This window comes from Megalopta genalis, chromosome 15 (assembly GCF_051020955.1).
Source record: "Megalopta genalis isolate 19385.01 chromosome 15, iyMegGena1_principal, whole genome shotgun sequence".
Taxonomy (NCBI): domain Eukaryota; kingdom Metazoa; phylum Arthropoda; class Insecta; order Hymenoptera; family Halictidae; genus Megalopta; species Megalopta genalis.
The window spans coordinates 5,531,360-5,551,828 of record NC_135027.1 but is presented as its reverse complement, the minus strand read 5'-3'; the positions used below and the strand labels follow the sequence as shown (position 1 = coordinate 5,551,828).

Sequence of the window (20,469 nt, the reverse complement as noted above, 5' to 3'; positions counted from 1 at the left end):
ACAATCTGAGCGTCAATTAGGGAGAATTTACTAGTACACTGGAACGGAGAACGTTAGAACGTAATTTTGATCGATTCGGACAGTGATTAACGATTCGCGCTACAGAAGTGTTTTTCCGTTTTCTGCTAGATTATTTCTGCTGGATTATTTCTGCCGTTGAATTTACGTCAAGAGTAGAATTATCGTGTAACACGAATTCGTAGAACGCATAAGTAGAGGTATGCGAGTACTGAGATTGCACGAACCGAGAGATGCTTGGTTCGATTATTATAGTCGTGTCGAGTGTTCGAATTTTTCAAGTTATTCGGAATCTACGAACTGTTCGAAAAGCATTTCTAAGATTTCGAAGTACTTGAACATGAAATTTTAGCTCGAAAATTTTCGAGTTCCTCGAGTACTTTCGAACAGATCCCGAATTTTCAAGTTACTCGAAAATATTCGAGTTGCTCGAAGTATTTAAATATTTACATTTGTATTGTATGTCGGGCTATCAAGTACTATGTAACATCATGCTTTATTAACTCTTTGATTGCCACGTCGACAGCCTCAAAGATCAAAATTCAAGTATTTCATTTAATCAAATTTTTTTTTTAAATCGAGAAGTTAAGATGTACGATATCGATTACTTTTTCAACATCCTTATAATAGAGACTTACCTCAAAAATTAATTTTCAAATCTGAGCAAATTATAAAACGCGTTAAATAAAGTACGAGTATTCGAGCCATTCGGATCTTTTTTCAAGTAACTCGTAATTTTCGTACGGATGACTTCGAAAAGAGATTTTTGAGCAATTTAAAATATTCTAACGCCACTGAGTTTAAAAGATCGATCAATATTCGACACGATATCCGAGTACTCGCGCACCTCTACAGTTAACGCGTTATCACGTTATACAGGAGCAGAGTTGGGCAAAATTTTATTTGGATGACGGATAAGAGATTAAGATAACGAATGCAATTTTGTTCGACACTATCGAATAAATATCCAATCGAATACAAATTTATCCGAATAAGATTTCATTCGAATAAGAATTTATTCGTGCAGGCATTCACACGGCAGTTAATCGATTTAAATAAAATCGATAGAATATAAAGTGTTATATTTCTTTTTTCAATTAACTCTTTTGCAAATGTTGCATCGGAAAGTTTGTTACTTTTGAGTAGATTGATTACTGATGCGTAACTAGATGCATCGGCCGTTTTATAATTCTATAAATAGTTGAAATTGAACTGAACCTGAATTGTATTCGCATAAATATATTCTTACAAAATTGCATAAAAACAAAAACAATCAACAATTATTCGCATTATTATTCCTATCATTTTACAATCTTTATGCGGATAACTTATTCGAATAAATAGATAGAATAATTGATGACGGCTAATGAATGTTCGTTATTCAACGAAAATATTCGACTAAAAACAATTCACAATTATCTTAGACAAGTATTTATTCGAAACAGTTCGACTAATGCCCAACTCTGCACGGGTTTTCTACGAACACGTAGATTGAAAAAGAAAAAACGGTTAGAATTTGAATTCTGCGAAAGTCCCGCAAGTGCCGGCAAATCGAGAGCCCGGTCAGAATAAACGAAAACACATTATATATCCTTGGCAAGATCAGCTGGTGCGAGCGAACGTGAACGAACAGGCCAACGCTACGCCGAGAACAGGCCAGCGAAGGAAGAGGATAAATTGAAGTCGCTCGAAAGCGTGTGCCCCGGCTAAGGAGGAGTCTCGTGGTCTTCCAGGACTGGAAGGAAGTATGGCAATGGTCAACATGAATAACCTACTGAACGGCAAGGACTCCCGGTGGCTGCAGCTAGAGGTTTGCAGAGAGTTCCAGCGCAACAAGTGCACCAGGCCCGACACGGAGTGCAAGTTCGCTCATCCGCCAGCTAACGTCGAGGTGCAGAACGGACGGGTCACTGCTTGCTACGACAGTATCAAGGTAATTAGCCATTGTATAATCGAGTCTATAGACGTGGATATAATGCGACCACCATTGAATATGTCCGTTACACTTCATCGATAAAGATGAGGTTGCAACAACGGGTCTTTATCATTTCGGTCTTGCAGCTGCATCGAAGTCCGAATCATTTCTCGACCTTGATATCAAGATGCACTGGTAGATTCTCAGTTCTTTTTACTGTAAGCTCTCTGGTTATGGTAGCGTAATGATTTCACTGCGGATCTTTATGCAGAGTGCAAAAATGTCTGCGCTTGTTTCGAGACAGTTGGATACTTCTTGCTTTGATCAGTTTTGCGGGTCGAAATCAATGTATGGATATACTTGAAATTTCCTTGAATTTTCCTACTGCTGCAAATTGCTAATTTTTGTCACAAATGCGCAATATCCGTGGTCTAATAATAATATCTGATTTTTTAATGGATTTCGTGTTACATACACACCACGTTTGCGGTGTATCATTAGAACCTCGAGACGTACGGGTTCGACATTCGTTTAAGAGGGATTACATAAACAGCGATAGCTGCAGACCCTGAAATCGGAAACGCTGTTCATTCTTGATACTCGATGCCTGCCGAATACAAATAGATGGCACGTGCATAACGAGGAAACACTGCATGATGCTTCTAACGATAGAATTTCAATTTTATTACACCGTACTAGTATTATCACGCCGAGAGTATTTGATCATTAATTCGTCGCATTAACTTGTCGTTCTCCGGACCTAAGCTATTTTGGAATTATTTAACCGGCCGATTACTAATTTGAGCAATCGACTAGTAGGTATTCAAAAATTGGTTAGTCTATTCTGTGTTATGCTTGATGTTTGAAAAAAATGTGTAGGTGACAAATTGCATGATTTCGAGGGACGAATGTAAAAGGTAGGACAATATTTTTTTTCAAGGTCATTTTTAATTCAGTTTCCAAGTTCATTTTTTCCTGAGCTACAATATTGTATTAACGAAAATATACTGTCGCATTTAAACAATTGAAAGTGATCTTGAAAGCTCGACTTAAAATGATCTTGCCTTTATATTCATGCAATGCAATTATGCAATTCTTTACGTGCACAGTTTAATCTAAAATCAGGCGTAACAGAGATAAAACTCAAGATAAAATGAACATCTTATGTAATAAATGTTACATATTGATAAATTCATGTGATAAATTCACTTTGAAAGTTTTGTTAAATTTTACTTCCTACCTTAACAATAATTCTCTAACCACGGTTGGATTTTTGTTATGCAGATGCGTCCTAAGAGTTCGATTAAAAAAAGATATAAAAAGGGAAACAAAAACGAAAAGGAAATAAAAATTTGCATTAATATTGTGTTACATTTTCAGGAAATATGATTATTGTAAGTAACAAAACGCACCTAAATTCAAATAATATTTCGCACGGTAAATTTTACAAAATATTCAGAACGCCGGGTTCCACGTTGATCGCGGTTGAAGGGTTAACACCAGAAGCTTATTAACTAATTAGCTGTTGCGATATCTTTGTGATTGCCTCCATATTTTCTTAACTGCTATACTCGTCGAAAATAGTTAACTGGTTAATAGGCTTTTTAATATTTAGTTAAGCACGATAATTTTGTTCTATACAACAACATCGGGAAAAGTTGTTACACTATAATAATCCAAATAAGTTGAATTATTGATGAGAATCGCTCGATGTCGCTTTCAAATATTTCAACGAATGCTCAACTATCGATTTTCGCCTCTAAAAGGACTATTAGAAAACTAGTTTGTCAGATAAAGTGTTACGGAGGCGTCCGAACTCGCGTAGTTTCGTAGTTCGCAAGATATTTGGTACCGACGAAGTTTCCAAACGCGCATCGGGACATTTATTAAAACTTCCAGAGTTTGTTCGATCTCGAGTAACAAATAAGGGACATCGGTCCGTCTTTAATAAAACTGTCACCGTATAAATTTGCCCGAGTGACGAAGAGCAAACAGACGCGAGTACACGCGGGATGGGGGTGCGATTAAACGGAAGGAACGAAAAAAGACACGAGCTGGGCGCGGCTCGATCGAATGTCCCTCCTTCGAAGATATTGAATTCGTGGATCGAGTTTGTAGTTATTAATAGCGACAATTACTCAACGGGGGGGAATATGAAAAACGGGAGCTCGAGTTTGACGAATTAGAACTGAAAGTGGGATCGTTAAGCAAAAATTGAAAAAACTTTCGTTAATAATCGGACCGTTCGTAGATAGGTACTTTATTGTCCGATGACGTGAAGCGATTAGATAAAGCGGAGGAAGACGTTACGAGCGGGGCGCGGCTGTTTCATTTAATGCGAAGTCAATATTTCCTCCGACAAGTATCTCGGTCTTCGTAATTTCTGATAGGCTCACCTTGAACCGAATCGTACATCAGATTCCGGGAAACTATTCACATTTATAATGCTGCCTAAGTGTTTTCCTTAATTTTTGCAGATATTTTTTCAAGCACTTCCATTATAATCTGACAAGAAATATTTGCGACAAAAGTTTAACGGTACCTTGTCGGCTACACGATAAAATATTGCATTTCACAAAATTCTAATTTTTAAAGATTATATAAAAAATTCCTCTGATTACACCTTTTAATTTTACTCAACATCGAAAGCGTTAATTATTCGAGTATTCGTTTAATTCCTAGAAAAATTCTCTAGGCGGGCGCGATTTAATTCGGCCATTCAGAAGTCCTGATCCGACTTTGACCGAGAGTTCTCAACCGGTTAAGCTGTTAATCTAAATTTAAGTACACTGTAAATGCAGAAAGTTTGTAATTCACTTATCTCCGTCCCCTTTTGCGCCCATCGACACGACAGCTGCGAGCTGTCAACCAATCGGACTGCAACAAAATCGTGGAGACTGTTTATGTGCAGGGTGTCCGATTTTAATCTATAAATAAAAATACCTCGTCGGTCACACACTGTGTAAAAAATGTTTACTGCAAAAATTACATGGTTTCAAGAGGGATGACATGATTGATTTTTTTGCGAGTGGACGCGCGCAGGGCAAACAAAGGACAACTTCGTTTTTTTTCCAAACGGAATCGTACAATTTTGAACATACTAATATCGATTCAGTTCGCCATTCCGGAAAAACATATTGGACGGATCAAAAAATTATGAGTTCACGAGATATTTGAGTGCAAACATTACAAGGCCGTATCAACATCTTGCGAATTGTCGAAGCTTTTGAAGCGTTAAGTAGCAATGGAACAAAGTCAAGTGCAATGTTTCTTATCAATACATTGAACAATAACGTAATGCAATTTAACTTTCTCAACGAACTTAAATAAACGCTCGGAAGGAACACTCGAGTGTTCAAATGTTCGCTCGAAAATATTCCTCGAAGTCGGTGTCATCTTAAAACAGTCAATATTGGTACGACCACCACTTTGCAATATTTGCGCTCAAATATCTCGCAAACGAAGAACTTTTTATCATGCGTGGGCCAATATTTTTTCGTTCAGAATGATGAACTGAATCGATAAGCGTATTAAAAAATTTCTCCGTTTGGAGAAACATTTATGTCATTTTGTACCCCCCCTCCCCCTGAAATCACTTGATTTTTGTGGGAAACATTTTTTATATAGCGTGTAATTAACGAGTTATTTGTACTTATAGATTAGAATCGGGCACCCTGAACATTCGCTAAATCGATCACGATCACAGTAATTGCAAGAAAACACGTTCTACTATTGCAGCATCTATATTATGCAGCACGATAAAAGGGTTCCTTTTTTGTTTGGAGATAAACGAGCTTTATCCAAGCCTAAGCAGGGCGATTTTTTCCTCGACTCAATAGTCGATTTCATCCGGAAAATAAAATTCGATCCGCTGATTAAACGGCTAGATTATTCTCGCTGTCGGCCGCCACGACGATAGAGAGCCGCATACTGCGTGCGACGACGACGTACGTCAACGTCGACAATGATGTATACGACAGTACGCGAGTCGAGCCACGTAGCTGAGTCCGTCGTTTAATTCTGGAAGCTATTAATGTCGTTGGGACCTGGTTGAAAGGCCGCGTTGTCCGTCGATCCTCGGCCATCTCTTTGCCTCGTTTGCTCCTCACGCGTTCTTACTCAATAGCGGCACTCGTTACGTTTAATCGCTCCAACTGAACAGAAATCGTCCATAGAAACGTAGCCTCGGTCTGCATTCACGTTTTCCCGACGTGCACTCGTTTGTACTCGATCAGGATACTTGGTCGGACCTCTGGTACTACTTTAAATACGATCAATTAGCCTGATAGCAGCGTTTTGTTAACAGATTACGTTCGGTCTGACGAAATCAATATTTTAACCAAATAAATTGGCACGTTTCAAACACGAATTCAGGGTGAACCCTGTTCAGCCCTTCTACGGTGTTCATAAAAATCTGCATCAATGGTCTCTAGTTTCGACTACGAAAATACGTGCATGTCTTTGAAAACTGCTGAAGGATTACATAATTAACACGTTGAGTGTCGCGTCGGTCGCGCGTGGGCGACAATAATTTTTAACTAGGATTTAAAATTTATTTTCATTTTAATATACTGAATGTTGTTAGGATTTTTGGAACACGAACGGTTAAACTAATATCTTCTATGGTAAATCATAAACTTTCTAATTTCGGTTTCATTAGTTAAATGATTTTAATATTGTGCAAATGATTGGAGTTGAGTTTCGACACGCGATGTGTCAATGTGAAAACGTAAAATAAAAATTTATTAAGTACAAATAAGCGAAGTCGATAAATTTGACTGCGATGGGGATTAAAAAAGTTCTGTGTAAGTCTAAAATACGGTTTGGGTCATCCAACACTATACGAAGGTTATAGACGTGTCCGCAAATATCTTCGGAAGTAATTTTTTACACATGAAAGTGTGAAGGATTTACGCAGGTCTTTGTTTCGTTTTTATATCATCCTTTTATCTTTTCGATATCATGAATGATTCCAGAAATCACATAATGCATTTTGAAACCTCTTTCAACCCTTCATAACTGAGTCAAGGATTTTATGTATCAATATATAGTATAATGATATCGTAGAACCGATCAATGAAACATTTAACATCGTAAATCAATTTTCGTTCTAATTTGAATTTCCGTACGAATTTTAACAGTTCCAACGTCTTCATACGTACTTGCAAATTTCCTTCCAATGAAAAAGCTAACGATTTGCATTCAGATTTATGAAATGTATTCCACACAAGACTAACGACTGTAGTTCGTACATTAACATACATTTGAGCCGTTTATTTTGAAAGTGGCCTGAGTCCATTTATTTGAAAATCCAGATATTTAAGGTTTTTACGTTTTAATAAATTTAAAAATATTGCTAATTGATGACATGGTGGTATAATGTTTTTGTGTTCCTAAGGGTCACTGCGTTCTTTCAGTTTTGCTGACATGAAATTATATGTATAACGTAGAAATGTGAATATTAAAATAGCTAGCTCGGTGTTTTTGAAAAATGACTTAGGCCACTTTCAAAATAAACGGCTCACTTATCTATGAGGTAATCTTCGATGGGACGAAGAACACCCAATGTTGTGCAGCTTTCGCAACACTCCGTTTCACATCGATAGATTTCGAACGATTTCAAACGCAAGAACAGATTTTGTTCAACGTTCAAATATGCAAATATACATATGTGCATGCGAAGCAAAATGTGAACATGCATCACTGCGGCCAGCTAGAAGATCAAGTATTACAAATTCTCTTGAGGCCTCAATCACGATCCAAACATGCGAACATCACTTGAGACAGACCTAAACGAAGACTCTTCACGAATAAATCACGACATTGACAACACGAGGCAACAAGACGCTAGTTCCGCTGACGGTTATCCACTCCTCCAACTAAGACGATTTCAGACACGCTCGCAAACCAATCGGAACACGACAACCATCGCTCGCCGAACTAACGACAAATATCGTACGTCGAGCATCGATAGAACACGATAAATAACAAAAGCGAAAGAAACATGAAACTATTGCAATCAAATTCCAATCTGTGCCACGTTCGTTAAGTTTCAAACGTAATGTACGAATCGTTAAATCAAGCATTCTAAATTAATTCCAACTAGGCGTTTTTATTAGGTTTACTGGTTTGTTGTATTTTTTATTAGTTTCCAAAATTCATTTTTGGTATACTATATTCGAAGAAACTGAATTTTGCTAGGACGTTTCAAGGTGTGAAAGAATTAACCCTTTTAGCACCGAACGACGATACAATTTTACAATACAACGACGATTTACAAACCAGTAAAACTAATAAAAACGCCTAGTTGGATTTAACGATATATCGTCGTTCGGTGCACTCGCCAAAAATACCAACGACGATATATCGTTGCGCCTCTGTTAGAGCCTTATTATACTCATCACAAAAGATCTGTGTTTAAGTATAACTTCATAAAATGTTAAAATGGTTCATATTCGATGCAACACAAGTGAAAAAATGTTTATTAGATCAACTTTTTGTTATATCTTATGTTGTTTCGTGCCGAGGGTCTGTATATGCCAGAGTGAATCTTTCACGAATTTCAGGAAAGTAAATGTTGAAAACGATAGCCAATATAACCCGCGCCCGTTATTTTCGGAAATACCCGGCCCTAAACATTTGCCACCGAACATATCCAAACCAATAGAATATTTCGATTTATTTTTTACGTACCAATTTCTGGACATGTTGATTTGTTCTATGTGCAATTACGTTTCGAAAAAGAGAAATTACTTTGTACGATTTTTATTGTCTTATACTTATGTTATTCTTATGATTTTTAACAAATATCGAAACTTCATTGGTATTGATTTATTCTCCATTCCTTTCGCAATATGCTGCTTTTTGAATTTTGTAAATATCACGCCTACTTTGGTTTTTACGAGCATTTTCGCAAACCTCTACAAATTCGCCGATTCGGCCCAGTATTCTTCGCCTAGGTACGCTTCTTTCGCTCGGTGCTAAAAGGGTTAAAATACTATCGGGGCACGTCTAATATCGTCGCGAAAGAAATTAATCGTTCCACTGGCGCAGAAGACGACAGAGGGATGTTATTCTTCTGAGAAGTGTGTCTCATCGAATAATCATTCGATGTAATCAGATCGGTCCTATTGTCTTGCAGAACTGTCAGCGAGGCTGCGAAATGCGCCAGACGCGAAGCAAATAATTACAATTGTCACAAATAATTATCACACGATCATTCTAAAATAAGATAACACGTTATCCGAAATATTGTTTCGGTTATTTAAAATATTTCGAGGTCTGCTCTGTATAACATCCGTCGGAAACTTCGCCGAGAGCGGTCCAAGTACTGCAAAAATTAAGTTAACTCGCGTGATACCGCAATATCTTGGTACTTAAGTGCATGTAATTCGCACGATTGCCCAAGAAGGATAATATAAGAACCAAGAGGATCGTTACTTCAGCCCCTTAGCTATTCCTTCCCCGATAGCCGGGAAAGAATGGCTCCGATTTTAGGCTATGAGTTTCTTCCGTGGGGCAAATTAATCTAGCTTTCGCCCGGACGATACTTGAACGTTAAACGAGGACAATAGACATACGAAACGGCCATAGCCGGTTCCCCTTTTATTCCGGAGCCGAAAAATGAGCCTTTATTTCATCGGCGGAGCGTAAGGAGAGCCGCACTTCTGCCGTAGAAACGGCGGTGCGGCCCGACGCAAGAAACGAGAGCCAGACTCTGTTATAGAGAAGTCGGCGCGGAGAGGCGGCGGGATGGTTGGCCGCATGGCGCGGTGCGGCGCGGTGCGGTATGGCGTGGCGTAGCGTGGCATAGCGTGGCGTAGCGTGGCATAGCGTGGCATAGCGTGGCATAGCGTGGCGTAGCGTGGCATAGCGTGGCATGGCATAACGTGGCGTGGCGCAGAACGGAGTGGCACAGAAACGGAGTAGCGCGGTCGAACAAAGCCCGGTGTATATAATGCGATGGTTTATTGCTAATATTTCTTCGGGGTAATATTGGTTCGCGCCTCTCCACGTGCACAAGTTTCGCTTATACACTCATCGAGAGCCCCGGGGAATCGTTCGCGAACCTTCCGCGTCCGTTATCGTTCGCGTACTGCCTATTTACACGCCCATTTAGCGCGGACCAAAGCGAGCCGGTGTTTGCAAAACTAAATTGCCGAAACTTTTACGGGGCTATCGCGGGACCGACTTCTACGCGAAAATCTCCCGTGTTTTAATAGAGCATCGTCCCGAGGGTCTAGCTCGCCGAGCGTGATACTTTTCGCAAAATTATAAGGAAGTCGCGCGCACCGAAATATTTGCGCTCGTGTTCGCGAGTCGAATGATATCGGTGACCATGAATCTTCTCGCGGTTGGATTTTATGTGACAGAATTTGTAGGAGATAATGGAATCGCCGCGTTCGAGGCGTGATTATCGATACCGTCTACGATAGATATCGAGGATATCGATACGTTACCGGTAACTTGATATATCGATAATATCGTTTACACATCGTTAAGTTGAAGCTCTGAAATGTTGGAGATCGAAGCGATGTAAAGTACGGCGAATTTATTCTAATCAATTATTTTATATCTATTCGCTCTGATTGCAGACAAATCAGGCTCTAAGTGGCTACAAGTTGACTTAAGTGACTTGACGATGTTTTATTTTCATTCCGTCCTACCAATTCGGCTAAACAGACATCTGAAACCCGATATTCAAAGATCTTGTTTTGTTAAATTGTTAACCACGGTCGGGTTTTTGTGGGCAATTCTTTTTTGAAAGCACCATTTGCTGTTTTTGAGATATTTCACGAAAGAAAATATGAAAATTTTTCGATGCATTGTTTTCATTTCTTCAAACCGCCTATCAGCATTGAAAAAGATCACGACTGTATTAGGCATAATCTACATGCGTGTAAATTTTCATAACTTTTTAATTTTGTGGGTTCACAAATGCCTCTCGTTAGCTCACAGTCTCGAGAGTAAAATAGTTAGAAGGTTACAATGATTTCTCAACTCGTAATATAGTTGAATTATTTTATTCTTTTGTGCTCTTAAATAACCTCGTTTAATCCTGGGTGCGACACTATAGTCATAATTGAACTGCAGAATTTATGCACTTACCATAAAAATGAGCACGAACAGATCAAAATAATAGAAAGATTTAAGGTATTTAAAAATAGCTATGGATTAATTTCAACTTAATAAGGTTCAGAAAGAGGAGTAAGAATTTTGTCTGACTGACTTCTGCTTGTTGCAATCTACGGTTTTATTTTCCGTAAAGATCCGCAGTCTGCTCATAATCTTAATTTTCGCTCGCTGTTCGGTTCAGTAGTCACATGGAGAAGTCCAAAATTTGTGTTGAACGTAACGTGTTTCCGTCAGGTCGCGTAAGATTAGGTGTGTAGATGTGTCTAAAGTTGCTGACGGTTGTATGACATTTCCCAAGAGGGGTGCAACTTTCGTCTATATTGTTTTCTGCTTCGGGTTCACGATAGGGTCACGGAAATGCTTTGGTAGTTCAGCCATTCTATTCCGCTTCGAAAATCGTTTCGACTTTGAAATTCGGCGGTCGCTTATATTCGAACTAAAATTTTGTATTTTCGCGTTCAATAACAACTAACAACGGAATAGAACACGTTGTTGAACATATTTGCTAAATATTTTGCTAAAATTTTTGAGTCGCTGTACATTCTGAAAAATAGAAAACATATTTTGTAAAAATATAGTATTGATGGAGATATACAATAGTGTATCGTTCGCAATCTCGGCGTTTGAATTGTTTCACAGCGGTATAGTATTCGTTTTACTTGATAGAAATTCAAAATCCATGCAGTTGGATATTCTTAATAAATAAAAACATAAAATTGGCGAAATCGTATTAAAGAGAATAATCAAAATTTTCGTCTTATTTAGGCAGAAACAATTATTAAATTTCATCATAGATATTTTTATGAATTTATAGATTATAGATTTTATGCATTTATGTTGTGCTGCTTTCTTTTTATCAAAACATGAGGATCGCTTTAATGTTATTTTGTTATTAATTAATAAGTAACATTTTATTCTGTATTCAATAGACTTTCGAGTGATTAAAAATGTTGCACATTACTGGTAGAAAACTCAAAACACTCCATATCAAACAACATGCAGTTTACAAGAAAAATGAAGGTATAAAAGTTTGAATGCCTCATCCTGTACAGTTACAGTCACCACTCTTTATCGCTCAAGTTACGATAAATGGACTATCCGGTATAAAGTGTCGTTCTTCTTATTCACAATCGACTCGCACAAAGTTGAGTCCGCGCGCGAGTATGCTACGTCTTCGTCCGCTATCGTTGTTGAGCAACGCGCACGTGCAACAATCAGATTCTGTGGTTCTTTGAACAGTCGAAAAGCAGCGCAAGGGAGGCACTCGCGTGCTATGGTTACCTCTACCTGCCTATCTACCTCTGTTTTCCCAGCTGGCCAACTCTAACTCCGACTCTAATGTGTTCTCCTGTTTAATATTAGTAATTAGAACGAACCGGGGAAGATCCATGACGGTCCTAAATGGTTCTAAAGCGACCCCCTCGATCATATACGCAGAAAGAACATTACGATCTGCCAGTCCTTGGGAAATTCGTCCACGTTCGATTCCAATTAGACCAATTGGATGGGGACAGGATATTAAAGCGGACGGTCGGTTTAATCGTCGCACTTCGTACCATTCTCCGTTTTGGATCCTATACAATATCGACTGGTTTGTGCTCAAGGAGGAGAATATCACCGGGTTAGAAAGAGCTGTCGGTTGTTCCACGAATCTTCTTCCCTTGCCGTGAAATGCGGCACTCGGCGACCGAACCCTTCCTTCGAGTCGGACCAGTGCGTCCGGAGGTCGGCAGCTCTTACTCACCTCACCGTTATCGATTCCAATTACCTTAAAACTTTCAATTAATTTAACTGTCAAGCGTTTTACGCTCGCCGGAGAACGACATCGGGTGCCAGCCATTTCTCGGTGGCAGATGTCGCGGGATCCCCGTCGAAAAGTCTCGCCGCGCCGGGCAAAGCGGAGTCGAGCAAAGCGGAGCGGAGCGGAGTCGAGCCGAGTGTGACTGTTTTATCGGTCCGTCACGTCCCGGCGACGATTCGACTTTCTTTCTTCTTTCTTCCTTCTTCGCTCGTTACCTCTCGCAGTGACCCGCCGGCTGATAGGCATACGGACACCAACGCCGATCGACGCGTTTTCCTCCCCTTTCATCCTTTCGTGCCGGTTCGCATGCGACCGCTGTGGTTTAGGAATCCGCTTTCTATGCCCAAAATGATTTTACCCTTGTTCCACGTTTGAAGTTAGACTGCAGTAGATTAGTGGATTTTCGTTTCGACACCAACCAGAGAATATTATCAAGTCAAAAATATATTTTAACGTTACGTTTCTTTATTAAACACGCGCCTGGTAACATGTGCAGCGAAGCCATTTCTGTCTCTGGAGCCATTTTATGGCGAACATATTTTTTTTAGTATATTACACTCGAAAATTTAATTTCATTTAGTTCAGTAATTTAGTAATTCAGCAATTCGGTAATTTAGTAACTTAGTAATTTAGTTTAATTTAATTTTTTGACAAAATGACTTCTCCACGATGATAACTACTAAAGTCGGGTTATTTTTATTATTTGTGACTACAGATTTCTTTCAATTACCAGTAAACACTCCGTATACAAACTGGACTGAATAATTTGGTAACTAGATCGCGAAAACTTCCTCGTTTCTATCATAAACGCATATATTTTAAACGCATATTTTTAGCATATTACACACGAAAGTTTAATTTAATTTAGTTTAGTAATTTAGTAATTCAGCAATTCGGTAATTTAGTAACTCAGTAATCTAGTTTAATTTAACTTTTTGACAAAATGACTTCTCCACGATGATAAATACTGACTACACGATGACTACAGATTTCTTTCAATTTCCAATCACTACTCCGTATGCAAGCTGAACTGAATAATTTGGTCACTAGATCGCGAATTTTCATGCAAAATAAAAATGTTTTACATCAATTGCAATATAGATGTCAATTTTTTCTTTTATAATTTGTACAGGTTGATAATAAAACATCGATAATCTTGAATTATTTTAATTTGCCCACTGTTTCAAATAATTTTTAATTATTTTCATCGTAAACACGTGAAATCCAGAGCGTATTGATCACTTTGAACACTTCAATGTTTTGGATAGTAGGAAGGAAATGTCAGAGGGAGACATTATATTCGGTTTAAACATTTTTTCGCGATTTTAATTCCATCGATGTTTCTCTAAATGAGAATTTATATCTTTTCTCATTATGACACAATAGCCGGGGACGAAACCAATCCAGTGACTTGTAATACCACGACCTTCGCGTGAACTTGAATGCAGAAAACTTAGCAACGATCTGATACGATCGTAACATTTGGCCATTGAAATCAAAAAATATTTCACTCCAATATTTCTTCGCATTACCAGAAACATGTAAAATATTCAGAGTATAACCAAGTTATTTTGAACACTCTGTAGATAGACGAGACAAGGTATGTACCACTCCTGTTATTGCCTGTCCGGACAATTTCATTTAATTATGGAGAATGTTTCCTCTATCTCGCAATACTGAAATATTTCATAAAGAGTTTAATCAGTTGAAAACGTGCCGTTGCAAATATTATTGGCACGCAAGAAAATATCGTATGATGCAAACTAATTTTTTGTAGGTCGAATGACGAGGGATACTGCAAACCAAAATTCATATTATTAAACGATGCTTATTTATAACTGTCTTTTTTAACGACACGTTGGCATTTGGTTAAACGAGTTCCACGAGATATCATCCTCAAGCCACTTATTATTCCAAAGTGTTATAAATTATGTTGTAAATTTGTGAGCTGCTGAGCAGAGCGAAGTGAGCCTAAATCGTTAGGTGACGGTTATTAGACTCTGCACGCTGCAAGCAGAGATCGAACTTCTTATGCTCCCATATGTTCCTCTTACAGCGTGCAGCCTAATAGCTGTCAAGCAGCGATTCTGGCTTACTCAACTCATTAGGAGCTTACACATTTATAACATAATTCATAACATTTTATCACGCGGGTTTAGTGTTGCTGCGTGCACGTCTCCTATGGTACCCATATATTCGTTTAATAGTATATTTAATTGCGTAATAAGGGGAACGAAAAACTCTGCATTTTTAACAGAGCTAATTAATATTTCTAACTGCAGAGTTTACGACTCCATGGTTAACTATCAAATAAAAATCATCTGTTCGGATTTTTTTAAGCCATCGCGTGCATGGTTTATTAACGACGAACAAAAAACTTGCATAGAAAAGTTCAGCGAATATTTCACATCGGATGTAATCGATACGCGCAAAGTTTTTATCGATTTCATGTCGATACACATTTGTGAGTTCGTTTAATTAATGAACGTTCCTGCCGGAGCTTAAACTGTTTAGGTTCGTAATACAACTAAATTGCTCGTCACGATAATATTAACCCTAGAAAGATAACCATATGACAACGTACGTAAAAGATAACCATACGCTTCAGAGGCGCATGCTTTTCTAAGGCGTCAATTTTATACTAACAATGGATATTTATTTAAGTTAATCTAGTCATTTTAAAGGTTTGGCATTATTGTAAAAATAAAATGCATTTATATTATATTTTTTTATATTTTAAGTAATTTTAAACTTAAATCACTAGACCTCTATGAAAAATTAACAAAAATCAACAGTCTTCGGTTTATGGGAACAAATCCCGTAAAATATCACAAAAAATAGTGTTTTATCCTTACAAACTAGTAGACTATAATATAATCAGTGTAACTATATATAGTTATACACTATATATAAACTATAATATTATAAAAAATTTCTTTAGAGACAGTCATGACAAACGTCTTTCTTGTGTTCACCACAAACTGTCTTTTTGCATTTGGCACAGGTCATCTTTGACATTCTTTTCTTTTTAGACGTGCAAAGACTGCAATAACGCCTTTTTTTGGCTGAGGGTTCTTCTTCATCATCTGTGGAAGCCTGTACAGCAGATTTTGGAAGAATATTTTCAATGTTGCTTCGCACATGCCTTGTCAAAGTGGGTGCTTCCAGTCTTTGCGTCATCCACGGTGCAGTCAGTTGTTTATTTCGCAGGCGCCTCTGCGACGTAGGTTATCTTTCTCGGGTTAAGATTAAAATATTTTGGTAAGAATAAAGAATTTTCTTGGATAATGGATCACGGCCACTTTTCAAATAGCGAATTTAATTTACCCGATTAATTGGAGATCAAGATGATTCGGTTAGATCTTAGAGGACGTACATGGGTTGACACTGTCCTTCGACCAGGTTTAGATAGTAATTTTCATTGCGATCTGCTGGAACGAATCGAACGCTTTTAGAATTCTTAGACAGCAAAAGGATTGCAGTAGTGGTATGATAGATTCTAACTTAACAGTTTCAGTTTCAATGTTTTAATCACTCTGATTCCGAAGAATTTCTTGGGAATGGATATTCGGCAATCAACGCGTTGAATATTCACGGATCCTGCATCGTTTAAGCTGCAAAATTACATAAATTCTTCCGTGCAAACAAGAATTTTATCGAGCTTTAGCAAGAAACATGGTACGAACAGGTATGGAGGGTTCAGAATCCAATCAGTGTAAGTCCACGTTTCGTTGAAAATCAGTTACGCAGTGCAAACACACCTTCGTAATAGGATCTTAGGGTCGATAAATCAATGCAGTCGATGTCTTCAGAAATAAACAATAGATAACAGCACTCGCATCGACCATGGAACGACTGAACAAAATAATTCAGAGGAAATTGTTTTTCCTAAAATAACCTTGACATTTTTCATTGATTTCTCTTCCGGTTAAGTTCATTTGCGTGTTTCGCATTACTAGTGCGGCTTTATTATACTTTTCCAGCTAATTTGCAAAATCCTTATTTACCTAAACTTTAAGTTTAATAGATTTACACTGATTGGCCTCTGAGCCGTCCACGTGTAGAAGGCATTCCGCACAGGGATTTTTGCCGTGAAAAAGGTGCTCTCCGTGGATAATGTTCGGATATCGCCTGTATTCGGATGCTTAGGCTCCATTGCTTTCGTAAATCGAGGAATTATGGCAGTGGGCATGACACGGGAATGGCGGAGAACTTTCACGCGGATTCCACCGGCTAGGAAGAAAGGCACCGACGGTTCCATCGGGTCGGTCACAGTAACTTTAGATTCTCGCGGGATTCACCGGGCAACGACAGTGTCGTATTTCCGTGACGGGATCAGAAAATCGTGTTGGTGTACTCGTACAGAGGGGAGAGAGAGAGAGATAGGTGACGCGGTGCGGCGCGACGGGACGCGCGACGCGTTTCACGGCACCGGACACGAAAAACATAGTTAACAGCTGCTACTGTCGCAGCCACTGCTACTGCTATCGGCGTCATCGTCATCATGGTGTCCCTCTTCCCTTTCTCTTACCCTCCTACACCTGTCGCGTCCGTTAACGCGAGACTAAAATACGAAACGACGTATTCGCGTGCGAAAGCGTCCCGCGGAACAAAACGTTCCGTTCGTTGTAACAGCATCTCCGCGGTATCACGGTTTCCGCGAAATTTATCGGCTTCGACCTTTCTTTAACCCTTAGCGGACGACGACTTTTTCGGCAGAGTCAGGTAGCAGGACGAGGCGATTTTTGCAAAGATGTCGAGTGTCTTATATGGTACAATGAAATGATCTTACATATAAATTATCTTACAAAAACGTTATGTTTCGTTGGTTTATCTATATTCATACTCTTATGAACATAATTTTACAAAAATTATGATTTGTAGTTTCGTTCGGTGCGATAGTTTATAAAACATTGACCAAGATGCATTCTTGGTTTATCTGGACATGTATCGCAGAAACAGGTCGTCTCGTGTCTTCCATCTGGTTTGCTTCGACTCGAACAAACTTTGCAATCTTTCTTTGTGCCAGTAACAGTTACACGCAGTTTCCCGTTTAGACGAATTTCGTCAGAGTTGGTCGTCGAACTTGAAGATCTATCTCGTGATTGACGAAAATCTCCTCTCAATTTGTTGAGCAAAATTTTGCGAAAGTTCAAACGTGTAACTGGCTGTTCGTTTCTCTGCCTTTTTACATGTTTGTAGAGAATGTACGAATTGATTTGCGCCACCACTTCAGGGACTTTCTCATTCTACAACAGTAGGTTGTGGATAATGTTCGCGATAACGAAATTTAACATAAACACCGACTGTCGCCTCTCGCTCGCCATTCGTCCCGCTTTACCGTATTTCTTCTGCACGAATCGTAAGATAAAGGTGCCTAGTATGAGGCCCATTTTTTTGTTTTTAAATCACAATCCTCGATTCAAAACGCTCATTAAAAGTATATACACGTTTAAAAACTGAAATAAGTATGGTTTTACAATCTACCGAAAAGTACAGGGAGAGCTTACAATCCCATGTAAATGATAAATATCAATAAAACGATTGTTTTTTTTTGCTTTCACATTGTTATTTTCAATTCTCGATTGCATTCGAGTGTGAAAAATTGTAGCAACATAAAGTACAACGCCGCTCGAATTATCTCGAGTGTGCACAGTTTGGCCAGTTTAGCGCGCTCGAGTTAACTCGAGCGTGCACGTTAAGGGGTTAAATTCGAATCCGTTTCATTTTGTATGCACGTAGAATAGCATCTGCAACGAGAGAATCGAATAACGTGAATTTTTTTTTTCAACAACGAAGTGGAGATAGGTTTAAAAATTGATTCACAGTTCTGGAATGCCCGCGTATAATTGACTTCATCCTGTATGGTGTTCTAATCGCTTTGAAGATGATAATAGCGGTTGAAATTTGGAATAAGAGCACTGACAGTTTCTGCATTCTTTTAACAGCAAAGAACGTTAGAGAAGACAATTCCAATTAAAATTGTACGAACAATTATCCGACGGCTTCGTCTAAGTAACTAAAATATATTAATAATTTAAGAACTTTAACATTTAAGATTTCTTGCACAAGCTTTTCCTCCGAATAGTGTGAAAAGCGTGGATTTTAAAGACAGTATTTTAATATTTTTAGAAGAGTATAACAAATTGATAAGAGGAATACGGATTTGGTTATCACTAGATAGTGGTTATTTGTGCAAAACAAAAAATGGCTGGATCAATTATAAGAAGCAGAAGACGAATGGAAATTGAATTCTTCCTTTAATAACCTCGATACGTTCAAAATAACAGATCAATATTTCGAAATTCCATTCGTATACAAAAACTTTCTTGTTTCTATCATAAACGCATTTATTTTAAATGCATATTTTTAGCATATTACACTCGAAAATTTAATTTCATTTAGTTTAGTAATTTAGTAATTCAGCAATTCGGTAATTTAGTAACTCAGTAATCTAGTTTAATTTAATTTTTTGACAAAATGGCTTCTCCACGATGATAACTACTAAAGTCGGGTTATTTTTATTATTTATGACTACAGATTTCTTTCAATTTCCAGTAAACACTCCGTATACAAACTGGACTGAATAATTTGGTAACTGGATCGCGAAAACTTCCTCGTTTCTATCATAAACGCATATATTTTAAACGCATATTTTTAGTATATTACACTCGAAAATTTAATTTAATTTAGTTCAGTAATTTAGTAATTCAGCAATTCGGTAATTTAGTAACTCAGTAATTTAGTTTAATTTAATTTTTTGACAAAATGGCTTCTCCACGATGATAAATACTAAAGTCGGGTTATTATTATTATTTATGACTACAGATTTCTTTCAATTTCCAGTAAACACTCCGTATACAAACTGGACTGAATAATTTGGTAACTGGATCGCGGAAACTTCCTCGTTTCTATCATAAACGCATATTTTTAGCATATTACACACGAAAGTTTAATTTAATTTAGTTTAGTAATTTAGTAATTCAGCAATTCGGTAATTTAGTAACTCAGTAATTTAGTTTAATTTAATTTTTTGACAAAATGACTTCTCCACGATGATAACTACTAAAGTCGGGTTATTTTTATTATTTATGACTACAGATTTCTTTCAATTTCCAGTAAACACTCCGTATACAAACTGGACTGAATAATTTGGTAACTGGATCGCGAAAACTTCCTCGTTTCTATCATAAACGCATAAAATTCGCAACGATTGAAACGAATTGTAACGAAACCTAAATCACGCCGAAATCCGAACCTGATTCCATTTGAAGGCCACGCGTAGTGGATCATCATTTTCCCCCGCCGCAGAGGGTTAAAGGTTTTCGGTCTTGTCTTTCGTCGGGGTTCAAAGGCCGCCGCATCGTCCAAGTCGCTGACCTTCTTCCTGTAAAGCACGCGAACCTCGGCGTGCCACGAGTGCATTCGTTTCACTCGTTGCCGGTGCCAGAGGATAGTACGCATAGCATTCGGTCCGATTTATATTTATCGTGATTCCCCGGCCGGGAAGCTTCTTCTCCTTTTGAACGCGCGCGACGACGGCGCGATCCGGCGACGGCGACGGCGACGGCGACGGCGACGGCGACAGAAGTTGAAAACT

The 20,469-nt window shown here is 38.3% G+C and overlaps 1 protein-coding gene across 16 annotated transcripts in view; it reads left to right on the top strand.

The window, feature by feature from the left end:
- Nucleotides 1-20,469, top strand: part of LOC117223829 (protein muscleblind-like) — a 609,735-nt gene that overhangs the window by 40,266 nt on the left and 549,000 nt on the right. For all 16 annotated transcript variants that reach the window (XR_013034909.1, XM_076526702.1, XM_076526705.1 and 13 more), the window contains exon 4: nt 1,625-1,951. Coding sequence is in view for 15 of the 16 variants with exons in the window: in XM_076526702.1 (XP_076382817.1) it covers nt 1,766-1,951 (186 nt within the window). In the remaining variant the exon portion in view is untranslated. The remainder of the gene's footprint in view (nt 1-1,624; nt 1,952-20,469) is intronic.